General features: G+C 63.8%; 1 protein-coding gene across 1 annotated transcript; it reads left to right on the top strand.

Moving 5' to 3' along the window:
• Positions 1–1,526: 1,526 nt before the first annotated feature.
• Positions 1,527–16,301, top strand: BESB_009720 (uncharacterized protein; the record flags this gene model as incomplete). The annotated part of the gene is made up of 10 exons (XM_029359726.1): positions 1,527–3,890; positions 4,012–7,750; positions 8,062–8,638; positions 9,470–10,134; positions 10,657–10,817; positions 11,372–11,722; positions 12,318–12,651; positions 12,946–14,276; positions 14,781–15,795; positions 16,264–16,301. 10 exons carry the CDS (start codon positions 1,527–1,529, stop codon positions 16,299–16,301), a joined length of 10,575 nt encoding a protein of 3,524 aa, XP_029222639.1.
• Between the last annotated feature and the right edge of the window lie 1,624 nt (positions 16,302–17,925).

Raw genomic sequence — 17,925 nt, 5'->3', positions numbered from 1 at the left:
CCTGGAAGGCCCATGGCTGTACTAGGGCTGTACTAGTGAGGCGAGTTACACATGTCTTCATCTACACATATATATAGATATGTCCATATATATACACATACATATATAGATATATATGTTCCTGCATAGGTACACTTACCTGTATACTCAAGTAAGGAGGTTTTTCGTTTGTTGGTGTGCGGCTGCTTGATCTTTTAGTATGATTTGTGGCAAGCGCGCGCACTGTCGGCCGGGGAGGTCTTAGCATTTTTGTCTCGTCTCTCCTCTGCGCTGCGACTTTTCGCCGTCGGCATGCCGTCGCCGCGGCTCGTGCAAGAAGTTCACGCACACGACGGCGAACACGAGAGGAAACGTCGACTTCTCCACGCACTCTGAATTTGAACCGCGTCCGGAGAGAGGGAGACTTCGGTCTGACGTGTATCTTTAGCTTTTTGGGGTTTTTCTTCTCGCGCTCCTTTCCTTCTCGCGCCTTCGCCGCACGTTCGCTGTGAGCGCTCACTGCGGCTTGCCCGTTCGTCTCTCTTTTCTCCTCCGGAATTAGGCGCCGCCGTTTCCTCCGCGTTGGCTGACTGTTTTGTCTTTTGCGTTCCCGTCGCTTTCAGCGGCGCTCGGCGAGTCTCTCCGCTGAGAAAGAGCGGCGAACGCGCGCATTTTGGCGTGTCTTGCAGCGAAAGCCAGCCGGGCGCGCGGGCTGTCTCCGCGCGGATTGCGGCGGGTGTCGCTTTTCTCCCTCTTCTCAAACGAACGTCTCCTTTCGGATTTTTTTGCTGAACGTCGGCGGCGCGTCCACCCTGGCGCGCCCGCAGTCTCCTCGTCTGCGCGCTCGAGGCCTCTCTCCGCCGCAACGCACACCGAGAGTGAGCAGTTTTGGCGGCGCCCCGAGAGAAAATCTGTCAGCGCACAACCGTGTGGACAGTCTCCGCTTAGATTGGACCTTTCTTACGCTTCGCTGTCGCACCCGCCCTCCGTCGACTGTCTTCCTCCCCCTTCGCCTTCGCCGCGCTGAGTCCTCTGCGTGTTCTCCGCGGGCTGCCCTGCGGAGCTCGGGGTTGCTGGTGCGTCACGGCGGGCGGCGCGACGTTTGCGCCTCCGCGTTCGACTCAGGTAGATTTTTTCCGCTTTTCGGCCCTGAACCGCGCGACGTCGGCTGCGCCGTTGTCTGCACGCCCGACCCCTCGTCTCTGTTCTTTCTCGTCCGCCTTCCACACTGTGGCTTACGCTGTCTTTCTTCGTTTGACTCTCCCGCTCCTTTGGCCTCAGCTTTCGTTTCCTCTTCGTTTTTTTTTCAGGTGTAAACAGCGTCTTGTTTTTGGTCGTTCAATCACGTGGGCTCACCCCGGCTGCGCAGCGCGGCTCGGCAGGGACGACAGGCAGTCTCGCCTCAGATGCTTCCTCCGCAGGCTGCCATTCTTTCTCTCCGTCTTTCTCTCCGCGGAGCTTCACCTTCCTCTCCCCTGCCCTGCGTGATGCGTTAGTTTGAGCGCTGCGCGTCTTGTGAGGCAGTGCGGCGGCGGCGAGTGATCGCGATGACGCTCCCCGAAGAAGACGAGAATATTTTGTTCTCAACGCGCGTCGACGCCTCCCTCGTTCCGCTACCGCGCGCGACGCCGGGCGAGGCCCTCGACGAGGCTGCGCTCCTTTCGCTGTCTGAGCTTCTCGGCGTCCGCGACATCCGCGACGACGAGGAAGTCTCCGCCGTCATCTGGGACGCCTACGACCGCCTCCACACACAGTTCGCGCGCGCCTCCCCCGCCTCTTCGTCCTCCTCTTCGTCCTCCTCTGCGTCCTCCTCTGCGTCCTACTCTGCGTCTCCCTCTCCGTCTCCCTCTTCGTACTCTTCTTCTGTCTCTTGCTCATCTCCACTGCCGGCTACGACTGTCTCCCCGACGACGGCGCATGCGTTCTGCGACCCCGCGTTCGTGCAAGATGGCTTCCGTGTGCTTTACTCGTTCGCCTTCGAGTCCGACGACCCCGCGCGCGCCCAGCAGGCCGCCGTCGTGCTGAGGGCACTCTCTGCGTCGCTTCTCCGCTGCTCGGCCTGCGTCGCGGCGTACGCGGCGGGCTGTCGACTCTTTCTCGCTTGCATCCTTCGCGACAGGGGGGCCGCCGCCGCGGCGTGTGCGCCTGGCGACGCTCCCCCGCCGGCGCCGTCGCTTGCCCAAGACGAAGAGGAGCCGCACGTCCTCTGCGCGAGGCTGCAGAAGAAGATCCTCGCGTGGGACTTGCTGCGCATCCTGCCGGTGCTGGCAAGGGCGCGCGCGCGACTGAGCGCTGGAGGCCGTGTGATTGACTTGCTCGACAGCGAAGAACGCGCCAGAGATAAGGCACTTCCCTCCTTCCGCGAGCGACACCTCCGGAGCCTGCTCAAGTCTCATGGCGGACACGCCGCGGCCTCTGACTCTCCTTCCGCGCGTCCTCCGCAGCCCGTCCTGACCCCTGGGCAGCGCGGGGCGTCTTCGTCTATCTCTTCGCCTCCGCGCTCGTCGGCGCCTTGCGTCTCTCTCGCCTCCACGGGGCCTCGGCCGACGGACTCTTCCTTTTCTGACCCCCGCGCTTGCGCGCTGCTGACGGCGTTGCTCGACAGCAGCCGCTTGCTCTACGCGGACTTCTCCTTTCCGCTCGAGACTGCGCAGGAAGATCTGCGCGACTTCGGCGCTTCGCTCCCCACACTCCTCGTCGACTTGCTGCCTCGATCGCCGCGCGCCCGCGGAGACAGACGAGGTGACGGGGAGGGAGGCGGCGCCGCGCATGCCGCAACCGCAGAGGAGAGAGGCGCGAGAGAAAGAGAGGCGGCGCTGCAGAGTTCGGCGCGCAGCAGCGCGTTTTTTTCGCCCAAGGGATTGGCGGCCGAGACCCTCGAGCAGCTCGCCGCGCACCAGCGCACGCTGCAGAGCTTGCTCAGGATCCACCCTGCCTTTGCAGATTCAGGGACTTCGGCGCCTCTCGCCTCCGGCGCGGCAGGCGCCGCCTCGTTGTTTGCTTCGCCGCGCGCCTCAAGCGCCCTCTTGGAGTTCTCCGAAGAGGCGCTTGCGGCTGCGGGCGCGTCGCCCGCAACCTCGCTGCCGCCGGCGGTGCTCCTCCTGCGGGTACTGCCCGGTCCCCTCGCCTGTTTGGAGCCCGTGCTCGCGGCGCTTCTGCGGCACCCTGCGGCAGTCGCTCACCTTCTTCTCTCCTTCCAGACGCACGCCTTTCCCTCGCTGCGTCTCGTCGCGTGCGCCGCGTTGCACCTCGCGGCGCTGTGCCGCCCTGCGCTGCTCGGACCCGCGTGCACCGCGGCGGCGACCGCGGTCTCGCCGCTGGCTGGGCTGCTGAGCGTCGTGCAGCTGTGGACGATGCTGCTGCACATCCTCGCTCGGCGCCTGCACCAGGGCGTTCAGGGAATGGCTGTGCGCGGGGGTGGAGGCGACCTTTCGAGCTCGGCGCACGCCCAGAGGGACGGCGAGGAGAGCGTCAGGAGCACCCTGCACCACCTGCTTCTGATTCTTCGCGCCTGTCACGCGCTTTTTATCGTCCGTGCCCCCGCCACGGGAGGAGGCGGTGCGCTGACTGCCGCGGGCATCGGCGCCGTGGTGGCGCGCGACCTCTTCGCTCGCCTTTCTCCAGGCGAGGGCGAGGCCTCTTCGCGCGCGCCTCAGGGGCTTCAACACGAACAAGATGACGGGAAAAATAACGCGGAAAGGAACGAGAGGGCGGGCGGAGGCGGAGAAAAAACGCGCCGCGAGAGCGACGCGGCCGCTGCGCGCTGTCTGGGGTCCCTGACGGCCGTCGTCGAGGCGGAGTTGAGCGGGAGTGCCTACGACGAGGCGACCTGCCTGGCTGCGGGCCTCCAGGCGGAGGTGGCGCGTCGCAGAGGAGACGAACGGCAAGGAGATAGAGAGGGGGGCGGGCAGGTCTCGTGGGAGGCGGCAGACCGGCGCGACTCGAGTTCGTTGCCGCGCCTCGAGCAGGAACAGGAGCGCGCCGCTCTCTACAGCGAAGGCGCGTTTTTTTTTTCTGGCTTTCGCCGGCGAGACGCTGGACGCCAACCGGGAGCGCGAACCTGCGGAAGCTGAGGCCGACGGCGCAGACGAGGACAGAAGGCGAGAAGGGCAAGCGTGCAGCGTCGAGTTGCTCCTGGGCGTCGAGCCCTCCGTGCCAGCACTCGGCATTCTGTTGCGCGCGCTGCATGTCCTCGCCAGGCGTTTCGTCCAGCTGTGGACGCTCCTTCAGCGCCTGTCGCCTGTCCCGGGGGATCCGCGCCACCCTCTCGGCGCCGAGGCTGAGCGGGCTGGCGCCGACGCGAAGACCCCACGCGCAGCCGAGCCGGGGCGGAGAAGCGGAGGGGAGCGAGAGGACTCTGCAGAGACGTGCGCAGAGAGACGAGGCGAAGGGGACGAGCCGCGGAAGGAGGCGGCACACGAGATCCGCAGGACCCACACGGGCGAGAAGAGCTGGCGTCTGGCGCTTCCCTTGGAAGCTGCAGTCGTTGTCCTGGAGGCGTGGGAGACGTCGTTCCGCGAGCTGAGGAGCTTGGAAATCCTCGTGCTTCGTGCCCTCCTTGTCGTTCTCTCGCTGCTTCACAAGGTTCTCCTCTCGCCAGCGGCTGCGGCGCTGTTCCGCGACGCGTCGTCGTTTGCGCCGTCGCGGCCGCCCTCGCCCTGCACTTCGTCGCTCTCCTCGCCCGCTTCGTTCTCCCCTCACTCCTCGGCGGCCTCGCCGGCGCCGCACACACGGCTCGGATGGTGTTGGCTCCTCCGCGACGCGGCGCGCGGCGCGCAGCGACGCCGACGACAGCTCTCTGCAACGTGCGCACAGCTTGGGGCGGAGGCCCGCGAGCCTCGGCTGGCTTGTGCCGAGTGCCCTCTGGCGCGGCTGCAGGGAGACGCAGGGCTGCCGGAAACCTCGACGCGGCTCCAGCCTTCCGCAGGGGCGGACGAGGCGGAGCCGCGAGCCGCCGAGCGGCGGAAGGGCGGCGCGGAGGGAGCTGGAGGGGGCGTGCAGGCCTACGCGGAAAACGAGGAGCAGAGGAGACTGGAGGAGCGGTTCCTGGGGGGGGCAGCCTGGGCCTGCGAGACGATTGCGGGTCTGAGCGAGGAGCTCGAGCAACTGCTGGGGGGCGACGGTCTCGCCGCCGAAAGCAACATGGCGGACGGCGGCTCAAGCGGAGAAGTCGAGCCCCTTGCAGCCGCCGACGTCAACGAGGGCTGCGCGAGCGAGACTCGGGAGCCGCGAAAAGCGCACGCCGAGGGAGTCATCGCGCCTCCTGCGGAGCGAAGCAGCGATGAGGAGGGGAACGCGAAGGAGGTCGCGCGGCTGAGGAGTGAAATTCTCGGCGGAGACGAGCGTTTCCATCAGCAGCTGCGCGGTGAGCCACAGGCGCTGTCTGGCGGGCTTTCCGCTGCGGACTCGTGGAAGGACGCAGACCTTGAGGTCATCTGCGTCTCCTCGGACTCAGATGTAGAGAGCCTCGACGCCGAAAAGCCTCGACGCGCAGACGCCGCCTTCTCCGCGCTGGCGCTGTCGTCGCCCTCTGGAGACGAAGCGGAGACGCAGCTGTCGCCGTGGACCCCCGACGAGGCCCAGGCCGGTGACGCAGAGCTTGCGGCGGGAGACGCGAGGCCGCGTGACAGAAAGGCGGCGGGCATTCGGGGGAGCCGCGGCGAGTCCGCGAGCAGCGCCTTCGCGTCTCCTCTTGAGAGCCTCAGCGACGAAGAAGAGACATTTGAGCGCGCACGCCCCGCGGGGGCTCGCGCGCCGGCGCCGAGGCCCGACAGAGGAGAGGCGAACTGGGGCGACGGCGCCTGCAGGCGCGACGCAGAAGACGAGGCCCGCGACGCGGCGCCTTCTCCGCACGCCGTCGTGGAGGTCATTCTCAGCGATGATGACGACGAAGGAGGCAGCGAACAGGAGGAGAAAACGGCGCGCAGGGCGGGGGGAAGCCCGCGGAGGGATCGCGGCGTCAGCCTGAGAGCTGGGGACGACGGAGGAGCGCGGACAGCAGACAGCGAGAGACAGAAAGAGACAGAAGGTGTCGAGGGAGGAAGAAGTGCCGCGGCGGAGGAAAGCGGAGGGAGCCGCCTGTCGTCGCGCTGCATGCCGCCCCCGGAGACGAGACAGAAGGACGCCGGAGTGGCGTCGAGCCGGACTGTCTGCTGCGCGTCCCCGCCCTCCACGTCCTCCGCGTCTGTCTCTTCGTCGTCGGGTTCCTCGGAGTCCTTGTTTTCCAGCGAGTCCTCGGGCTCGTCTCTCCCTTCCTCGCCCTCGCCCTCGCCCTCGCCCTCGCCCTTGCCCTCGCCCTCGTCTGTCGCGGGCTCACCTTTTGGCCCCGCGAGCCACTCGCCGCCTGCGAGCCGCGACGTCGGGCGTCTCTCAAAGCCCTCGGTCTTCGGTCCTGCGCGCGCGTCTCTTTCACTTCCGCCCGCGAGGCCTGCGGCGTCGGCGCGCGGCGCGCAGCCGCAGCCGATGCTCGCGACTGGCAGCGGAGCTGCGCACGCCGGCGAGCAAAAGAATAGCTCGCTCTCCGCGCCGCGTTCTTCGCCAGACATGGCGAAGGTTGGCCTGGGCACCGCGAACGGTGCGCGCGGCTCGCCGTTCTCCTCTCTGTTCCCCTCGCCAGGCTCCGCGGCTGCGAGTTCCGCGCGCGCGGCTGCGTCTGCGCCGCAGAGAGGAGAGGACGTCGCGGCGTTGTGGGCGACGGCGGCGGCGGCCGAGATGCTCCATAGGAAGGCGCGCGACGAGCGCGTGGCCTGCGAGGCCCTCTGTGACATGAAAAGGAGACAGGAAGAAGCCGTGAGGGAGAAGCAGAGGGCGGCGAAGGCGTCAGGGGCCGCCGCGCCGCGCATGGAGACCGCAGCAGAGGCTCGCTTTCCCCCTCTGGGCCTCACATCCGGCAAGCCGGGAGTATACCTACCTGCTGCCGCCGCGCAGAAAGGCCGCGAGGCGTTTGAGATGGTCGTTGCGGAAGGCGAGGCTACGAAGCGCGCGCGACCCGACTGCCAGGAGCCGGGCAGCAGCGGCGCACCGGGGCTGCAGGGCAAGGCTGGCGCGCAGGACAGAGAGGAGAGAGCGTCGTCGTCATCTCGTTTGGCATTTCGCTCGGATCTGCGCTCGTCGTCGGTGCCCGAGAGGCGGCCTGCGTCGGGTGCCCCTTCTCGGGGGCCGTCCGCGTTGCCGGCGCATTTGGCTGCGTCGTCGTCGCTGCCCTCGGTGCTCGCCGCCGCGGCGGTTCAGGCGGCTGAGACGCGGCAGCGCGCGAGGAGGCTGCTGCAGGCGCGACTGGACGGCGCGCTCCCGCCCTCTCGCAGAGACTGGCAGACGAAGGGGGCAGCACGTGGGGGGGGAGGACTCTGCGGACTGCTGCGGACTCACGGTGGCCGCGCGGCGGATCGCGCCTCCGCGTCTTCTCTAGGCTTCGCCGCGTCGCCTGCGCTCCCCGCAGGGGGCTTCGCTCCCAAGTCGCGGCTGAAGGAGGTCGCTGGGCGCATCGGATTCGACGGTCCCGTCGTGCGCTACCGAGAGCGGAGGGAGGCGACGCACACTGGACCTGCAGACTGCTGCGCCGCGGAGGAGGGCGCGCCCGACGACGGCGACAAGCAGGGCGAGCGCGAGAGCTTGCGGCGCGAAGAAGAAGAGAAGCAGCGCGCGGAGTCGCGCAAAGCCGAGCAGATTCGCCGAATGCGCATGGAACTTGAGCGCGGCCAGGAGAAAGAGGCTGCGGCGCCCGACGCCGCCGCAGCTCCCAAGCGACATACCTGCCTCGCGCCCTCCTCAGGTACGCTGCCCGCGACTCCGAGCCGCGAAAATCCGTAGGGCAGGTAGCCAGTCTTGCCCGTTTGCGCACTTTCACCGCTGGTGGTGAGCCCTCTCCATGCATGCATGCGGATGCCTGTCTTCGCATCTGTGGAGGCGCGCTGCTAGCCCAGGGTTCGCTACGCGCGCGGGTCGCGCTGGCGCATGCGTACCCAACCCGACGCCGAATACAAAAACAAACATACACACATAGATACTTATTCGAGGAAATAGGCCTGCGTGAAAGAAGGCACGTGGAGATACGTAGAGGACAGTCCTGCGTCGTGTTTTCAGGTCTTCGCCGAAGCTTTCTGCGAGGGCGGAAGCCTGTGGGCATGCCGGCAGAGACGTGGAGTCGCGAGCAGCTGAAAGACTGGGTGCGGCGCGAGGTGGAAGAGGACGCGCGGCTGAGGCGCGACCGGGAGGAAGAGGTGCGGCGCGCAGAGCGTCGGCGGCGAGAGGAAGAAGAGGCGCAAAGAAAGCAGCTTCAGGAGCAGGAGGAGGCGCGGCAGCGGAAGAAGGCCCTCGAGCGCGCACGCGTTGTCGTCGATGCAGACGCGGCCGTAGATCAGTTCCTCTGGAGGCTGCTTCACGTGGATGTCTTCGGCTTGGCGAGCGGTGACGAGGACGCGGTCCTGCAGAGGGAAAACGCGCGCGCGTCCTCAGGGAAAAGCTCCCCGCGCACGCCAAGCCCGCCTGCCGCGCCCCCCGCCGCCAGCGCGGACGGCGCGAACGGCGTTTGCAGAGAGTCGCCAGAAACTGGCAAAGTGGCAGGCGAGGGAGGAGCTTCACAGGGTGCATGTACGCGCCAGACGCCGAAATTTGGGTCGCCTGCGTCCGCGCAGAGTCCCCAACAGGCGGGGAGGGGCAAGTATTCCCTCGAGCTCCTCACGTCTCGAGTTCGCGCGCAAAAACGCCTTCCCACGCGCTACCGAAGTGTCGAGGAATTCAGAAGGCAAGTCTGGCTGCGACGAGGATCCGAGCTGCCGACACGCGCAGTCGTGTTTGCGAGGCGCCGCTGTGTCTAGCGGGAGGTTGCTGGGGGCTCACGTGTGCGGCTCAGCAGCCGGCAGCTGACGCGCAGTCGCTGGCATGCAGAATTCTCTACTAACCCATATATGCATATGTTCAGCTGTGAAAACTGTGCGAAATCACGCAGAGCGTGTAGCCGGTAGCTGTTCACGTGTGTGCATATATATTAAGGTCGTATCGCGATTGTGTCGATGCTTGTTCTCTTTCCGTGGGAAGCACACACGCCAGGGCCTGTCGCACGTCTAGAAGCCGCAAATGGCGCTACAGCCGGGAGATGGCGCGGGGCGGATTCGCGCGGTCGATCTCAGTACAGGCAGATACGCCTAGCTACCCTTTAGAGATGTCGACAGACTCCTCGCCGTTGAGGACGGCACTGTATCGAATGGCCGCGGCTACATTGTAAAAGTCGCGTTTCAGCGTCGCACGCGTTCTCCTTGGAGACCATCTTGCCGCTCCCCCCTCGCGTGAGAGGCGTGTTTGTTTCGCTTTTCGTGGTCGCCCTCCGCCTCCCGGGGTCTCCGCCATGCCTGGCTGCGTTTCTCCTCGCGCGTGACGGCGGCGTATATCTGGGTTGGCTGCCTACTCTGTGCGGCGTCTCGTGCGCGTGTCTGGGCTTGTTGCTGGCGCCATGGTTCTGTTTCGCGCTGTGTGTCGCCTTTTGTCTGTGCAGCTTGGTGGCGCCGTTGCTTTTTCTCGAGTTGCTTCACCAGCTGAAGCAGGCGTTCTCGGATCAGCCTCTGGAGCCGCGCATGTGCGTGTTGGAGGAGCTGCGGCGCGAGGGCCCCCAGTGGACCCTGGGGCGCCTCGCCATGGCGCGACTCTGCCCGCAGCTCGCCGCGTTCGCCAGGGCTACATGTTCCCGCTCTCGCGGCGCGGGCAGCCGTCAGCGCAGCTTTTTCAACGAGGCGTGGCCTGACAGGGACGCCCGCGGGCGGGGGGACGAGCCGCGCGCGGAGCGAGAGGACGGAGACCGCGGGAACGGCTTCTTCCCCAACTTTGGTGTCCACGAGCTCCTCCTGCTGCTCCCCGTCGGCTCGGCCTACACTCGGTTGCTGCGGAGCCCAGAAGACCTGCGCGGCGGGGGCTCTGCGGGCGGACTTCAAGGCGCGGGAGACTGCGAGAGGCCGGAGAAAAGCGCCTCCTCCTCCGCGAGCCAAACAGGCGAAAAGTCTGGAGCGAGCCCGAGCGACGACCGCGACGACCGCGACGACCGCGAGGCTTTGGCGACGGAGACAGCCTCGACGCTGGAACACGCCCTCGAGGTCATGCGGAGATACGCCGGAAGAACCTTCGCCGACGTCGCGAAGGAGGAACTCAGATCTTGGTTCCTCCTGGGTACGCCGATGCAGCTTGTCGCTGCGAACTCAAGCGAATTTCACACCCCGAAAGGACTTTCCCCCGACGCAGCGCAAATGAGCGCCCTCAATCGCGCTGGGCCTCGATATACATACATATATATTTACATAGAGCAACGCATGAATAAACGATCTAGAGGGCGAGATCTACAAGTAGTGGAGGGGCAAACAGACACAGCGCACACCAATGGAGAGAGACCGACAGCGAGACATTTGCATAAGAGGCGTCTCGTCTGTGCATAGAGTGAGTCGAGACGTCTCCTGATTCCACGGCGACAGACATCGCCCCACAGCGCCGCCCGATGCCTCGAGGGCCTGCGCACGCACTCCAGCCCTCGACCTGAAGGCACGTAGTCTCCAACGTGTCGATACTATGTATATATTAATATATGTATGTATATATACATTTATATACATATATATGCGTATACCATATAGATGATATAGGCACACGTCATCGCAGTCGCGGAGGTGCGAGGCGCGCGGCTGTGTGTTTCCTCAGGCATCGTCGAGCGCGTGGAGGAGGCGAGTCTCGCAGGATTTTCTGCGACTGCAGGGGGGCGCGAGAAGGCCGGCGGCGGGCAGCTCGTCCTGCGGCTGCCGCAGCTCGTCAACTGGGACCTCGCAGATCCAAGAGCCGCGCCGAGGCATGGCATGAAGCGCGTAGGAGCCCCACCGTAGCAGCTTTCCGCGTGTGGATTTTTCCTTCTGCGCAAGGCGCCGCAGCCCTGCTCGTGGGCTCCAGCGTGCGAGGGCGGTCGTCCGCCGACCCAGAGAGGCGATTCTTGAGTTTTGACCGCAAGAGAGAGAGAGCGAAAGAGGGAGAAAGAAATAGACGGACTAGGCCGCCAGCGGCGCAGCCGCCAGAGCCAGAGACAGGCTGATGCGTCGTATTCAACACATTGGGAGTCTATGTAGACAGACGAACATCGTGTCTTCTTCTTGACTCCTGGAGGGCCGGCGGCGCATGTGCGTCAAACTATACACCCACAAAGATACATACAAATGTATATATGTTGATATATATACACATGTATACATATTTGCGTGTGTATATATATGTTGATGTACGTGTATATATGTCTGTGTGATAGTGGCTGAGCGCGGAGCGTCTGCCTGTCGCGTGCGACGGGACTCGTTTCTAGCTGTGTGTTTCATTTGCAATCCGAAGAAGATTTTTTCTTGTGCCTGGCCTGCTGCGGCTGTCGGTCTGTCAGGTGCCGCTTCACCACGTCGCGCTGAACACCTCCTGGGTGGCGATCTCGCTGACGCAGCTCACCACCGCTGTGAGGGAGGTTCAGGCGGTGTTTCTGAGCGAGCTCTCGCCGCGCTTTTCGTTTCTGTTGAACCCGACAGCGCCGCAGTCTTCCGCCCAGTCTGCCGCGCCGCAGTCTTCCGCCCAGTCTGCGGCGCCGCTCCTTCCGCCCCTCTCTTCTCTGTCGTCTCTTTCTTCAGCCTCGGTACGCGCCGCCTCTGCGGCTAGCGCGCGGAGCCCAGCCCTCGCGACGGCGTGGTTCAAGCAGGCAGTCGACCGGCAACTCAAGAGCGAACTTCTCAACGCCTCGCAGGTGAGAAGCGACAAGGAGCCGCGGGCGTCGCAGTCGGCGCAAGCCTCCTGCACGGAGCAACCTGGGCTTTTTGCGAGGCGCCGAGGTCAGATGAGCTTTCGTCAGCTGCGGCTCTGCCTTCGACGTCTTGTAGCCGCATGTGCGACCTCCAGCTCGCCGGGGGATGCACGCTGAAGTGAAGGCGCTCCTGCCGGTAGCGTGTCGTCTCCTCTGCACTTCTGCGCAGGCGGCCTATGGTGCACGGTCTCTGTCTCGTGGGCGGGGGGGGGGGGGAGGGGCATGACGGGGCGTGTCTGCTTGCTTGGGTGCGCACAAGCTGCTGCTTTGCATTCCTGCCAAGAAAGATGTGCGCGTGCGTAGATGAATAGAGGCGACCGATTGCTCCCATGCGTGGGAGTCCATTCTTGCCGTCTTTTCTGTCGCGGCGTGCGCTGCGCCGCTCTGCGCGAATGCTCGCCTTTCCCACTCGCAGGTCCCCCTTCCCCTATATCGATGCATATCTGTGTTTATGGGCGCGTGCGCGGGTGTCCCTAGCTCTACATGCGTCTGTGTGGAGCGCAGCGCGTGCCTGCTGCGCACATGTCTCGTGTGTCAGGCCGCGGCAGTTCGCGACGTGTTGACGTCGGAGACGAAGCTCGGGTTGATTCAGGGGCCGCCTGGCACTGGGAAGACGAAGACGATCCTCGCGCTTCTCTCAGTCCTATACGGGCGTCTGCGAGACAACCAAGGCGCGCGCGCTGGACCCTCGGCGACTGTCGCCTCGCCGCCTGCGGGGCTCGGGAGCGCTTGCCGCGAAGGCGTGAAGAAGAAGATTTTGATCTGCGCGCCCTCGAACGCAGCGGTCGACGAGATCGCCGAGCGCGTGCTCACGCATGGCCTGTTCCACCCCATGACTGGCGAAAAGCTCGCGCCGACCTGTCTCCGAATAGGCAAGCGAAACCGCAGCAGAAATAAACGCGCCTCACGCGTGAAAGCAGACTGCGAGACGCATGCAGAAAGCGCGAGAAAGAGAGAGAAACCTAAACAGACAGAGAGACGAAGAGAGAGAGAAGTAGAGAGAGAAGCCCAGAGAGCGGTGAACACAGGCAGGGTTTGAAGGGGAGAGTGGCGCGCTTGCGTCTTTGGTATGCGGCTGCCCCTCGCGATTCGTGGATTCGACTAGCATCAGGGAGTGCTTTTCAGAGTCTGTGCTGTCACTGTTTCGGTTCTTGTTTGTTTTTTAGGGAATGTAGACCGGGTTCGCGAGTCGGTGCAGTCGATCGCGCTGGACGTGCAGGTGAAGCGGCTGCGAGGGCTGCAGGAGAGTCAGTTGGAGACTTCGTTTCAGGCATCTCTGCAGGAGTTGCGAGAGAAGAAGAAGGCATTGATTCAGCAGCACCAGTGCGTGCGGTTTTTATCGTCTCGCGCGACGTCTTTGGATCCGGCGCGGCTGCACTCGGCGGAGTACCTCGACGAGCTGGTGAAGGCGATGCTGGCCTCGCCTTCATTCTCCTCCTTTTTCTTGAGCGAGCCGAAGGACCGGGGCGAGGAGACGATTCGCGAGCTCCTTCCGCCGCTCGCACGCCTGGGACTCTACGGCTTGAAAGACATGCGCAGCACACTCGACGCGCAGCTCGAGGACGTCAACGCGAGCCTCGCGCGACTGTTCGAGACGCGCAGACAGGAGCGACCCGGGCTGCTGCCGGTCTGCAGGCAGCAAGTGATTCTCTCGGCGGACATCATCTTTGCGACGCTGTCCTCCAGCGCCAGCGAGTGCCTCTGTCCCTATACGCTCGCCACGGCCGGCGCCGCGGGCAACAGCGGCGCCCCTCTCCGCGGCGCTTCGCCCGCGCGCCTGCTGACCTCCACAGTCGCGCCGTCGCTTTTTTCCTCGCTGTCGGGCGCCTTCGCTTCGCCTGCCGGCTCAGCCGCGCTGCTGGGGGCGGGCGCCGGCGCGCGTCTCACGAAGGATCAGAAGATAGCAATTCTCCAGGCGCAGTTCTGTGCGCAGCAGCCGCCCTTTTCGTACGCGTACCTGATTGTCGACGAAGCGGGTCAGGCGAGCGAGCTGTCCTGTCTGATTCCGCTGCGACTCGCGCCTGAGCGATGCATATTGGTTGGCGACCCGCAGCAGCTGCCGTCGACCGTCTTCTCCTCGCTGGCGGAGAAGCGCGGGCTAGGCCGCAGCCTGCTTGAGCGCCTCATGATCTGCATTGAGGAGGAGAAGCTCCTGCAGACCGCGGAGCGCAGGGCGAAGGAGGCGCGCGCCGACGTGGAGAAAGCGAGCGCCGCCGCGCAAAGCGACAAAGAGCGGCGACGAGACGCGCGCGGGGGAGCCGAGACGCAGGGCGATGCGGACGCGCGCGACGCACAGACAGAGCAGGAAGCTTCGACGCGGAAAGCAAACCGAGAGAGGACCGAACCGGAAAGCGACGAGGAGGAGCGCAAGCGGAAACTGGTGCAGGGCGGCGTCTCCTTGGCCTTGGACGGCAAGGCAACGACTGAAAGGCCCGCCCTGAAGATCAACCTCTTGGCCACGCAGTACCGCATGCGTGAAGCAATCGCGCGCTTTCCCGTGAGCACAAAATGTATCCACGGAGCTCCCCACGCTGCGTCGGTGTTCAGTCCAGACGAAAGATTGCCTACTCCGTGCCAGGCGCTCTGTATCATCTGCCGCACGCGTTCCTATCCTCTTTCAGTTTGCTCATTCTTCTGATTAGCGAAACGCAAAGCTCCGTCGCTGATTCTTACAGGTGGATGAGCTACGATCTGTCTTGATCTACAGGCAGAACACTCGTTTCCGTGATTCTGTGTATTCCGGAAACAGTGTGCTGGATAAATATCTGTTGTGGCTTTTCGGGCGTCCAGAGGCACACATTTCAATTTTACCTGCTTGCGGCGTAGGACCTGAGACCCGCCACTGGAGCTCGGTGCGTGTTGTCTCGCGGGGTGCTAAGGTCCCGGCTGCTACTCCGCCTTGCTTTATCCTTTTTTATCCTCAGCTTCGCTCTTGCGAGGGCAGGGGGCAACCGCCATCTGCATTTGTGTCCTCTGCGCGGGATGTGCGTTTTCTCTGCAGGCAGATGCGTTCTACGAAGGGCGCTTGAAGACGAGCGCGTCGGTCGCGCTGCGCCCCGAGCTTCCTTGCTTCCGGCTGCATTGGCTGTTTGCGCCGCTCAAGTTTTTCCACGTGCCCAGCCTGGAGGACCGGTGTAGACGAGGCGCCTCGGGCTCGCTGGTCAACTACGAAGAGGCGCGTTTCGTCATCAGCCTGCTGCGCACGCTGTACGTCCATTTTTGCCAGAAAACGGCGCAGGCGGCGGCTGCCGGGGCTGCTTCGCCGTCCCCCGCGCACAAGCTGAGCGACGTGAGCATCATCACGCCCTACAGACAGCAGGTGGCGCTGCTGCAGCAGTTGCTGGCGGAGGACTCCGTGCTGAGAGCCGCGCCGCAGAAGCCAGAAATCAACACAGTGGACGCATTTCAGGGCCGCGAAAAGGCGATCGTCATCATCTCCTTCGTCCGAGCCGCGAGTCCCGCAGCGCTCGCGGCGCTCGCGGGCACCCCAGAGGCAGAGGTACGCGCGGAGACGTGTAAGGCCCGCCCGCATGCGGAGGCAAAAGACGCACCCCCTGCGCGTGCTTCGTCGAATGGCGAACCCGAGGCCAAGAAGCCGCGAATCTTCCCGCCTCCAGTCATTTGGGACTTGCCTGCGCCAATGCCTGCATCGGCGTCCGCTGCCTCGAGTGCCTCTGTGGCGCCGCCCACAGCGCAGGCCTCTTCGGGGCTCGGCTCCTTCGCGACGCTCGGGTTCGTCTCAGACTTTCGCCGGCTGAACGTGGCGCTGACGCGCGCGCGCGACGCGCTGTGGATTGTCGGCGACGGCGAGACGCTGCAGACGCACCCGATGTTTCGACGCCTCCTCGCCTTCATCCAAGGCCTGCCTGGCGACGCGTACATCGACGTGCGACGGCCCCCGGAGCGTCTGCGGCAGGCGATGGCGGCGCGGGAGGCGCGGGCGCGGAGCCACGACGAGGGCCTGCTGGAGCGGTTCATCAGCGCGGCGACGGCGGACTTCATGCAGCTGAAGGCGCGTAAGAGCTCACGCGCGACGCAGCGCGACGCGCGGAGCCCGAAGGAAGGCCGTCCTTTGAAATCCGCCGGCAGAGAGAGCGAGAGGAACTCAGGCGCACACGCCCCCCCAAAGCGGAGAGCGGAGCTGCAGCGGAGGCCTCCGAGAGAGAGAAGGAGCAGAAAGACGCACATGCGTGGCGGGCGGGAAAATCCGAATCAGGCAAACTGCACGCAGAGAGAAAGCGGAAGGAAAGCACAGAAGGGCAAATCGAAGGGAAGCTGGCGAAGAAATATGTTCGACTCTTCCGACCTCTGCAGCCCGGAGAGCGCTGACCACGATACATATACATATATGTATTGATATATATGTATATGCGTGTGAGTATATATGATACACAGGTACACGCAAGCACGTATGGGCGTACAGGTATGATGCTTGTTTTTTACGTCGCGTAATGGGATTCGATGTCTCCTCGAGCATGCGCAAGATATGTCCGCCTACAAATCCATAATTTTTGAAGATTAGGGACGCGGACATTAGCCAGTTCAAACGGCTGGCGACTTCAGCTAACGAGAGAAAATGCGTACTCAGCTATCACAGGCAATCTTGCAGGTTTTCAGGGAGCCTCTGAACACCGCACAGGCGTGAAGTCCAATGATATGGGCAAGGTCGTTGTAGAGAGCGAGGAGAGTTGCGGAAAGGAAGCCGCACAAGCAGTTTGTTTTCGCGCCTGGCGTGTGGTTTCTCATATTCACTTTCTCGAGTTCTCCCACGCGTATTTCTGCCAGCAGTCATGTTCCGAACCCTGGCGCATGCTTCCCAAACAGTACACTGCCGGCGAGAAATCCTCTCATGTACTTGAATTTGCAGATATAGGGCGCCATGTTTCAGTCTTTTTCTGCCGCTCCACAGGGGGCACGGAGGCGAGCCAGACAGATGACTCGTGAGGCGAGGGTGACAAGCGCTGCGGAAAAGGCAAACAGCGTGGAAAAACGACGCCGCGAGGGTCATGTTGTTCGGCCAACCAGCTGCCGCTGCGTAGCATCTGCACCCTTTCTCCAGACTCCCCACGCGCACAGCACCTCCATGTCGGTTCATAACTTCCTTGTTAGTGAACGAGGCTCAGTTAGGAAGGCTATCTCACCGCCGGGTCGATACCTGAGCTGGGTGAGGAACGTGTGGAGACCGTTTATTCCGTAAGCGCGAGGTACAGCAGACGCGGCAGGAAGACAGTCACGAGGGGCCCAAAGGAGAAGGCGCGCTTCCCGCGTATGGACGACTGAGGACGAGCGCTGTACCTTTCATGCTCCTACGGTTGCGACAGCCTCCACGTTCGCTATGACCTTTCCTCTTGTTATGCGGCTAACAGTATAGCTAGCTGTGCGCGCATGCGAAAAGCAAAGAGGAGATACTTATTGCCTTCCAGCAAACACAGTCCATTGGGGCTTCCCCGGAATACGGAGTCGCGGCAAGGCGGCAGCCAGATCTATCCTTGTTCTTGGTAGGAAGTAGCGTTTGCAAGCGATTTCAGGAGCAAGACTCATTCCGATCCTAGCTACACACCGACACTGCGACGAAGGCGTACCCGAAGGGGAACTACTTCCGCACTTTTTCACTTCGAGGCACCGAGCTGCCGCGTGTACCCCGTCGAACTACGACCGGCAGTTGTGTGAAAGGGTATCCAGCACGCCTGTCAAACTTGGTTTTCTCCCAGTACTACGTCTGGGACAGTTGCCGGCTCATTCTATGCGCTGCTTGGCCACAAGAACGCAGGAAGGCGCTCTGTCACGCAAGAACCGTTTCCTACCTGTTTCAACTCAGTCTCCCGCAGTGCCGCTGACCCGCATCCCCAGCGTGTGCACGAGCGCTGCGAGCTGGAGGGACGCTGGCAGAAATGCTGGCTCCAGCTGGAACTTTCATGCTCTTCTGTGTCTCCGTGTCCCAACAACTTCCTGAAGTGGGCTGTGAGCCACGTTCCCGGCGGGCTCCGCGCAGAGGCACGAAGCAAGCTCCTGGGAGTAGCCGACTATGGGAGGCGGAGGAAGACAGAATACGCATTTTGTCGCTGGTAGCCAGGCCACTGGGTGAGCCAACCGCCCTATTCGCCTTTCGTTTTGCGGCTTATTCTGTGCCCTCTCTCCAATGCAAA

Source organism: Besnoitia besnoiti, chromosome I (genome assembly GCF_002563875.1).
Source record: "Besnoitia besnoiti strain Bb-Ger1 chromosome I, whole genome shotgun sequence".
Lineage (NCBI taxonomy): Eukaryota > Apicomplexa > Conoidasida > Eucoccidiorida > Sarcocystidae > Besnoitia > Besnoitia besnoiti.
Note: the sequence above shows the minus strand (reverse complement) of the source record. Positions and strands in the feature narration are given on the sequence as shown.